The 10,422-nt window shown below is 36.7% G+C and overlaps 1 protein-coding gene across 2 annotated transcripts in view; it reads right to left on the bottom strand.

Annotated features, from left to right (window-relative positions):
* The window catches only part of gopc (golgi-associated PDZ and coiled-coil motif containing), a 29,928-nt gene extending 20,574 nt beyond the window's left edge, over positions 1–9,354 (bottom strand). The window contains exon 1 of one of the 2 annotated variants that reach the window (XM_050058502.1): positions 8,825–9,354. In XM_050058502.1, the coding sequence (XP_049914459.1) occupies positions 8,825–9,085 (261 nt within the window). In that variant the 5' untranslated portion in view covers positions 9,086–9,354. The remainder of the gene's footprint in view (positions 1–8,824) is intronic. The other variant, XM_050058503.1, reaches the window with a different exon arrangement.
* Positions 9,355–10,422: the final 1,068 nt, after the last annotated feature.

Below are 10,422 nucleotides of genomic sequence, written 5' to 3'. Positions count from 1 at the left end.
GACAGCACTAGTTAAAATTACAAATGACCTTCTGATTGCTTCAGACAAAGGACTTGTCTCTGTACTTGTTTATTAGATCTTAGTGCGGCATTTGACACAGTTGACCATCAAATTCTGCTACAGAGACTGGAACATTTAATTGGCCTAAAAGGTTCTGCACTTAACTGGTATAAATCTTATTTATCTGATCGTTTTCAGGTCATTCATGTTAATGATGAATCATCTCTACGTACTAAAGTTTGTTTTGGAGTTCCACAAGGTTCTGTGCTCGGACCAATCCTATTCACTCTATATGGGTCAATGACATGATGCTACTTTTTTTGTGTTCATACGGTTTAGTCAAATTTAAAAGGGTTAAAATTTGAAAATAAATGTATAATTAACTTACAAATTTTAATTTTGTGTGGATCCAGTATAAAATTTCTGCTTTTAATACATTTTGAGAGAATATATTAGAGGATAATGGCAAAAATGTGTAAGTGGTGTAACCATAAAAACTTGCACCAAATTATTAAACTTGCTTAAAAACACTAAAATTCTCAATAAAACACCATATCAACTAGTTTGGCATGATCTTTAAATTATTACTTTTTTTTATTACACGGCTCTATTAAATGCTGTATTCTGATTGGTCAATCACGGCATTCAGCAGTCTGATATTACTGTGTAATGACCGTTGCTAGTAGCAACGGTCATTACACAGTTGCTATGTAGCCCAGCGTTCTGACAGACTTTCTCCTGAACTGAACTCCCTTCAGGGGAATATAAACCCTCCGCTGCGGAGGGGTTATATTCCCCTGTCGGGAGTTATTTTCCCAGTATTCACCAGCTTATTATACATTATCCCTTACATATTCAATAAAGGTAATGGAATACAATTGTTCTAAATATGAAATTTAATTTGGGGAATCATGAAAGTCAAGTAAACTACATGAAGTGTCAAGTGGTGTAACCACCTTTTAAGAGGCCATTTTATATTGTAAAGAAGGCAATGTGACAGGAAATGGTACTACAGAGAAGGACCTCTGATGATCACAACTGCTGCATGACAAGGTTAGAATCTCTTAAAATTACTAATAAATTGATGTTTTTCGACTCTGGTCAGGTTTGTTAAGTTTACATGTCAAATGGTATGACCCTAGAAAAACATTAGTAATTCATAAAAATCATTAAAATGAATATTTACTTTAAACATTATGTTTGAAATATTGAGACTAAGGCCATGTGCTTATACAGGTGTCCATGGTAATGCCTGTCAAATTTGATTTTAAAATGAAATGTGAAATGGTGTAACCGGTTACACCATTTGACTCCTATTAAGAGCCTTTCTGTTATAGGCAATTATGTCAAATATCAAAAGTTTATGATAGTAATTTGTTAGATATCAGTAGTTTATGATGCTAATTAAAGATGTATTATAAAAAAAACTCCTTTTGATCTTGTACAGTAGCTTTAAAATACCTAAAAATCCAATAATTCATTTAAAGTAGAAATGTTACTCAAACATTAAAATTTCTGTCTGTAAAATACAATTATTTTATTTATTATTTCTGCTATTTCATTACTAATGTATGATACATTTAAAGAAAACTAAAGTAATCAAACTAAATAAATAAAATAAATTTTCCCCATTAGATGCCAGTTTCTAGGAGGGCCACCTGACAACCCCTAAGGGTTTTCTTTTGGCTCCTCCCGCACACTTTTTTTTTTCTCTTTTAAGTCATTGTTTTTTATATGTGTCAATACTGTATGTATTCTGTTTCTTCTTATTGACATCCTATACTCTTTTTCTTGTGTGCAAATAAAAAATATTTAAAAAAAAAAAAAAACAAGGAAAAAGTGGCTTGTCATAGAGTGCTAATGCAAATGAATGCTAATGAATGCTAATGCTGCAGCAAGGGCCAATTACGTCCTTATGAGTTGTTGTTGTCGGGTGACTTTTTCCCTTATCAGAATTTAAAACACAAAACATGAAAGATGAGTTAAATTTTAAAATTAAATGATTGTTGTTAGCAAAGCATTTACAGTAGAAGAAATTAGTTAATTGTTGTCAGCTGTTCCTTTTTCTGAACCTCCTCTCTCATTAAATTTTTATCAACCGTATTCACAATAGTAGACCAGTTCACCCTTATGAGTTGTTGTCAGGTGACTTTTTTCTTATCAGAACTTAAGATACAAAACAGTTAAATTTTAAAATGAAACATGATTGTAAAGTGTTTTTTTTTCAGCAAAGAATTTACAGTAGAAGAAATTAGCTCACTGTTGTCAGATGTTCTTTTTTTCTGAACTGAAATAACATGAAAAAAACAAGTTCACTTAACCTTGTTGACTGTTATATTTGATTTTCTGTGTCAATTCCTTCACCAAACAGTGGTGTTTGACTGTAGAAGGAACGTGGTCAGGCAGTGTATCATATTTTTATGAAAAATACCAGTTACACCAACTGACACAACCCAGTGTCATTTAGTGTAACTGGTATTTTTTCATAAAAATATGATTATATACAGGAAAATAAATGTGGAGTAAAATGTGGAATACATGTAATCCACTTTTGCAGTGCAACACTGTGTTTTTTAACAAATTTTACATAATCTGTCACGTGTTATTTAGAAAAAAAGGGGTGTTTTTAGGAAATGTCCTGCTCAGTACTGCCAAAATGCACTGAAATTTAAATATAGAAATACTCCAAAAATATCTTATTTCAATTTAATGCTTTTGAAATAAAGATTTTTTATAAGTACACTTAAATCTACTGTAGGTGGATAAAATATTTAATATTTATCATTCTTTCGTGGTTACACCATTTGACATTTTCAGGAGCATTCAGTCTTACTTTTCATAAAAAAATGGTGCAAATGTCATTTCAAATGACATAAAACCAACAAAAAACAGAATGTACATTTTAACAAATCAGATGCATGCTTTGAAAACTATTTTTGATATTTCTGAATTGCTCATCTTGCCAACCCTTATTTGTCACTGACCAATATATGCTTCCCTTTGGTAACATCATTAGAAATCACTCTGTAAATTTCCACTGTTATGCGGATGATACTGAATTGTATTTATCGATAAAGCCAGAAGAAACTGATCAATTAACTAAACTTCAAAAATCTAAATGAGCACCAATTTCCTTATGTTAAATTCAGACAAAACTGAAATTATTGTTCTTGGCCCCAAACAACTCAGAGACTCTTTATCTGATGATATAGTTTCCCTGGATGGCATTGCTCTGGCTTCTAGCACTACCATAAGAAACCTCAGAGAAATATTTGACCAAGATTTGTCTTTTAATTCTCATTTAAAACAAACCTCACGGACTGCGTTTTTTCATCTGCGGCACGTGTACTGACAAGAACTAAGAAACAAGATCATATTTCTCCTGTTTTAGCTTCTCTTCACTGGCTCCCTGTAAAATCCAGAATTGAATTTAAAATCCTACTGTTAACTTATGAAGCTCTAAATGGTCAGGCTCAGTCATATCTTAGAGAGCTCATAGTGCCATATTATCCCACCAGAACACTGCGCAATATATACTTTCAGCATATTGTACCACAATAGCCGTAATTATTATTATAATATTATTACTTTAATTAATGTTGTAAGCTATTATCATTACCATCTGTCCTGCATCTGTCTCTGTCTCTGTCTCATCAGTGTCATACAGATTAGAGATGTACCGATACCACTTTTTCCTTCCCGATACCGATTCCGATCCCTGGACCTTAGGTATCTGCCCATACCAAGTACCGATCCGATACCAGCGCGTAAAACAAAAATGGATGGGATTTGAATTGTTGTATGTCTCAACTCCTAAAACTCTATGTAAAATATTAAGAAATAAATACATAATAGCAGAATGAATGCCATAAAACTTTTTTTATTGTTATTATCCAGTGCTGACACAGATCAAGACACAGGTTAAAGTGCAGCCACACAATTTGGTAAAAAAGACATTTTAAAGACTACAGTAGAATGCTTTTTATACTCGCTCCGTTTCCGTTTCATTTGCCTGTAGCGTGCGTATGCATAATGACGTGAGGCATTACGTGGTATCGGATTGGTCATAGGCTGTACTCGACAATACCCGATACCGCATTTTAGGCAGTATCGGAGGCATTTCCGATACTGGTATCGGTATCGGTACAGGCAGTATCGGAGGCATTTCCGATACTGGTATCGGTATCGGTACAACTCTAATACGGATTACTGTTAATTTATCATGTTGATCTGTTCTGTACGACATCTATTGCACGTCTGTCTGTCCTGGAAGAGGGATCCCTCCTCAGTTGCTCTTCCTGAGGTTTCTAACGTTTTTTCCCCCGTTAAAGGGTTTTTGGGGGAAGTTCTTCCTCATCCGCTGCAAGGGTCCTAAGGACAGAGGGATGTCGTATGCTGTAAAGCCCTCTGAGGCAAATTGTGATTTGTGATATTGAGCTTTATAAATAAAACTGATTGATTGAATTATATGTGGAAAAAGTCATCTGGCACACTTCCTGGGGGCTTGGTAAACTCAAGGCAAATCCATCCACCCTGACTTCATAAAGAAGCAGTTGTCTGACGTCACACAACAATGGAAGCACTCATGGATGCACACACTGTTATTGTTAAAGCATCAACTAAAAGGTAATGTTAAGTTTATTTGCCCGTTTTAAATTATGATTATACATACTGTTATTTAGTAAAACCTGTTCTGCATGTAAATTGATACAAAAATTTGTTGATATGTTATTAGGTAGCTGGTTACGGTACATAATATCTTCATGTTATCTTCTCTGCACAAGGTGTTCGGGAAAACATTAAATATGCCCCCCTAATGTGAAAACAGGACATATGATTTTCAACACTTTTGCAGATCAAAGTGCCGCAGAATAAAATGTATAACGACGTCTGTTGCCTCTTGTGTCATTTTTCCTCTTCTGTTTTGTGTATATGCAAGGAGGCTGAGAGTTCAGCTGTGTATTCCATTGCAAAAGCAACATCAGTTTGTGATAGTCAGCCATGTTTTGTGTTTACACTGGTACTGTGCACCTGGAACTCTTGGAGGTCAGAAGTTGGACATTTCAACTGGGAAATTCCAACTTCTGACTCTGACTGGAAGGCAGCATGACTAAGACTAAAATCAAAAATTTATAGCTATGCCTTTGATGGGCACTTTACAGATTGCTGCTTTGACTGCAAAAATAAAACTAATTCATTAAATTTAAATTTGGCAAACAACCTAAACAAACAATGTTTCATCACTAAATTCTGTCCCTCACTTTAATTTCCATCTCCATCTTTTTATACACCCTGGGCCTGCTCTAGAAAACCATGCATAGTTTTTCCTGGAATATGAATGCAATGTGTGCTTTCCCACCACACTGTCTGCTAGAGGTGGGGGGAAAAAAATCGATACAGCATAGTATCACAATATTTTGCGTGGCGATATTTTATCGATACACAGTGGCCAAGTATCAATCTTTTACATTACTAATTTTTGGAAATCACATTACTAACTTTTGGTACTAGAATAATAAAAATCCATTGCTTTTTGGTCCACTAGATGGTGCTGAGGTTTTTATCCAAGTATGGTCAGCAGAGGTCTCAGTCATATGAGAATAAAATACTCTGGGAATACTACGAACATGAGGGCTCACACTCCACTGAACAATCGACCAGCACTGGACACACTTAGCTTGACAAAACTACAATCCAACTCTGACAGATCTAAGAAAATAACACAGTCCATCACCTACTTCATGTGAAAAGATCTGCATCCATACAGCATTGTTGAAAACTAATGCTGTGTCTCAAATCGCGTACTTCTGTACTTACACTTGATATTTTGACTGCATAAGTGCGTTCACACTGAGAAGTATGGAAAAATGCAGTGCACTATGAGTACCCGGATGGTGCACTCAAAACGGTCAAGAAGTTCAGTGTGGAACTATGGACACTTCTCGCCCTCATTGGTCGCCATCTTGGCTACATAGCGGAAGGGGAGGGACCACTTTCAAACTGGAAATGACGGCCGAGGACTGTGCGACCGTGAACGTCGCTGCATTGTACAAATGTAAGTTATACATGTGTTTTTTGCACTAAGCACCACTATACTGTTGTTGGATATAAGCCAACAGTATGTTTATTGGGTTAATTTAGCAGTCTGTAATGATTTGGTACCACGAACGATAATGCGAATGCTAATGCTAGTTTGCTAACTAGCTAATTTGCAGTCGTCATTTCCGGTGAGTGCACAACAGCCCTACCCTGTTGAAACTTGCGCACTACGCCAATAAATACATAGTGCACATAGTATACTACATGGAAGTGTACTAATGGAAGTATGTGATTTGAGACACACCATAAGGCTTTTGTTACATGCTAAAAACACTGGAACCCAGGTATGTGACTCCGTCCTGACGTTTTCCACCGACACAGCCGTACCATTATCTGGCGACTGCCGTCTCACGTTCTCCAACCTAGAGCAGTACACTAAAGTCAAACTGGAGCAAACAGTGCAGACGAGAATGGGGGATTGCTGACAAAAACCATATGGTTTTAGCAGACAACACTTCTAACATGGGGGTGGCCATCCAGTAAGCCGGATACCTGCATGTGAGGCGCTTAGCTCATGCGCTTAATCTGGCCTAGCAGAGGGTGTCAAATCTGCCAACAGTTCAGACTGTCAGGTGAATGCAGCATTTGTGACAGGCTGGTCAGTCTGTCTGCTTTGCATCACATTTTGCTGCAATAAAAATGGTTAATGTCAGATAAATAGACTTTAACTTTATCTTATGAGGTAAAACTGATGTTGACAAAGTTTTACCTTGGGAATATATTTGCAGTTGCAAAAAAAAAAAAAAGGTAATAAATTGCAATATATTACAATATATGTTATCGCAATACTCAGCATATCACAATATCACAATAATATTGTATCGTGACACAAATTATACAACTCTCTTCACTTAACATTCATGTGAAATTGGGATGATATTCCTCAAAAATAATTACTTGAATGCTTCTATTATTGTTCTTTCAAATGGTATAAACACAAATTTGAACAAGTGAAAATAAAGCACACAGCAAATGTAGGCTACATATGAAATACTGCAGGTCGTAAAGGATGAGAATCTATGGCAAAAAATTTGGGGTGACTGGGATCCAAATTCTGCACAAAAATATTAAACCACACAAAACATCAATTGAAACATTTCTTTTACAATCAGCTTGTGCAAACACATGGCTGCAGTGCTATTCATTTCCTTGCTTGCTTTCATATTTAGTGCTTCACAAGTACTCAGGACTTAAAAAGGCTCTAACAGGGCGTAATGCACTATTTATTATTCCATATTTGGTTCTTACTTCAAGTGTGTTGATTGATTCCTATATGCTGCTTGGCTGCTGAAGGAGATTTTGGATGTACGGATTGAAATCTAGTGACTGAGGAGGCCATGGCATATGATTCACATCATTTTCATACTCCTTAAAACCATTCAGTGAGCCCTCATGCCCAGTGGAGGGGAGCACTATCATCCTATCATCTCAATCATCTGTTCTGGTTTTTCCTTTAATTTGTCTCCCATATGTATCTTCTTGTTCTTTTGGTACAACACAGGCAATATATGAAGATATTGTTTTATATGAAAACATAAAATATTGAAAAGAAACTTCAAAATACACAAATATAACTTTTAATAAATTCGAAAATGTTAGTTTATATTGTACACAATGAGCATAGATATACTGTTTCTGCTGACCATCCCTGTTTGAATTAGGAAACAGAGGAACAAATTGGGAGGCAGGTTTCTGTAGTGACAGATTATGTTTTTCATCCAGATATTTGGAAGAGTTTTGAGGTGTTTTAGAAATCCCCAGAACCGCAGTAATGTTGTTAAATAACCGTCTTTTTTAAATGTTTGGAATGAGTTTGTTTTTTGTTTTTTTTTTAAGCTGAATGCTAGTTTGCCCTGTAATGCAACTCTGTAACTCAAATGTAGTGTTGTCAAAATGATGCATTGATATCCATTCTGAATAACTTAAACAGTTTCAAAGTCATTTTTTCCCCTACTATCTAAACACCGGTACCAGCTGTGTCTTCTCACTGTCTCTTATTGTTAATGTTTACTACAGTCATTTTGCTGTTCTCTGCTACTAACCAAGACAAGAAAAGCTGTCATGGTCATTTCAAAGCCTTGTTATATTTATCTTTTAATAAAAATTGACCTTGTATGCTCTAAATGTCTAATTATTCTCTATGATATAAATTGGTATCAAATACAGATATTTTTCAAGGTACTGAAATAATAGTATGAAATATATGAAATAATAATATCAATACACTGTCACCTCATTGCATACTTTTTGCAGCAAAAAAAAGACTGAAGTCAGATAAACACAGATAACTTTATCTTATGACATAAAACTGGCGTTGACAAAATTTTCCTTAGGGGACATGGTTTGCAGTTGACAATAAGGTAATAAATTGCAATATGTTATTGCAATACTCAGGATGGAGCAAACTGTTTAATCTTGAAATAATATTGTATCGTGATTTAAGTATCGAGTGATAATATTATATCGTGTGGCCTCTGGTGATGCACACCCCCAGTATTTACACTGAAATAGAGCAATATTTTTATGTGCCATACACCGGTCGAGCAGCAGCGACACATCACTTGTCAGAGTGGCACACACTCAGGATGGGTAACGTTATTTGACATAAATGGCATACCCAAAGACAGGAACAACACGACATCAACCAGTTTTCTGTGTCGGGGGGGGGGAGTCTGAACGATGACGAGCGTTACCCTTACTTAAAGTAAATCTGAGGTGTACTAACCTCTAGTTTATGGTTCAGTTGGAAAACCGTCTGGGTTTTGTGACAGAGCTGAGCGAAACAGGAGCTGAGGCTGGTCATCTTCTGCCGACCCTCGTACGTTATATCCACTTGATCCGGGTCTATTTCTCCGAGCAGCAGATCCACGTCCACGAAGGCCTTGTCAAACTCTTTCTCCAGCACTTCTAACCAGCGAAACATGGACATACCGGGGCCAAGGCCCGTGCTTTGACCCACCGGGGAGCATCCAGCCGAAGCGGACATAGCTAGACCACAACAGAGCCCTTACGTTAGCGTTAGCTTACTAGCTAACTTTGATGGGGAGTGACGTTAACGTCAGTGGATCCCCTCTCTGGTGACCACTGCGGAGGAACACAGTCGAAATAACGTTGAAACTCGATGACTGGGTTGCGTATTGGCCGGGTGGAATGAAGTCTGTCAAACTGCGTTGACTGATTCTTGGGAAAAGCACTGCCTGACCAGGAAGTCCCACATCAGACTGATGACTGTATTTGTACAGCAACTACTACTGTCTGCCTCAATGCAGGCAAAAGTAGTCGACAGCAGAGCAAGAGCTCGAGGAAACCTCGCGATGCCATCTGCTGGTATTACAGGCGAATTATGCCCCCGATTAATCCATTATTGATTAAGAGCCATGCTGTTTCCATGGCAGAGGAAAGTTCAGTCATATTTGTGAACTTAATCTACTCTCTCAAAAATCATAAACCAGAGTAGTAAGGGACTTAGAGAGAAAAAAGAGGGGCATGTCAAATAATTGCACAAGGGAAGGACTATTGGCTATATTTTGGCTTAGGGGACAAGCATACAAATTTAAATGGTTGTAGGCCTATTTTGTAGGCTTCTTATTTCACCACAGATTGAAATAAAAAGGAAACAAATTACCCAAACTAAACCACTTATGAAAGCCAGAAACTGTGAAAACATAAATTATTGTTGGACACATGTCAGGAACACCTCTTTAAGAAAAAACATAACCAAATCTGAGCTAAAAAATAGTGATATCTCATCACAATCACTTTATTCTATGTCTCACTTAAAATTTGGCCCAAACTAAAACGTTTGCGCGACAAGAGTGGAAAAACCCAGGCTTTTGTCAACTCCAGGATTTCGAACTCAACTTTGAACTTTTAAACATTAAAGGGTACATTTTAAAAATCTAAAAATTAATTTATTTCCCGCCAGTCACTCAGGGAGTCTCAAGGGAAAGTATTTTGTTGCTTCAGTGAGGGTATAAAACAACAAAAAAAGCAAGACAAAAAACAAAGTGACAACCAAGCCACCCTCTCCTCTGATAAATAAAAAACTGTGCCTAAGTCTCGAACTTGAGATGTCATATGGTATGAAGTCTGGAGCTGCTCCATAGAGAATGACTTGGAGTCAGATTTTCTGGACCCACAGTATGTTACTTTTTTTTTTATACCCGAATAAGCTTTATTCATTTGTCATGTTCACAGTTCTGAAACAGAAAATGTTCCCATATATTCAGAACATTCCCCTGGGTGCTTTCAGTGTCATCTAGAACATCTTCCACCATTCATTGTCTGTGGAGCAGCCACAGGATTTATACCCTATGACATCAC

Source organism: Epinephelus moara, chromosome 12 (genome assembly GCF_006386435.1).
Source record: "Epinephelus moara isolate mb chromosome 12, YSFRI_EMoa_1.0, whole genome shotgun sequence".
Taxonomy (NCBI): Eukaryota; Metazoa; Chordata; class Actinopteri; order Perciformes; family Serranidae; genus Epinephelus; species Epinephelus moara.
This window is presented reverse-complemented; position numbering and strand designations above follow the sequence as displayed.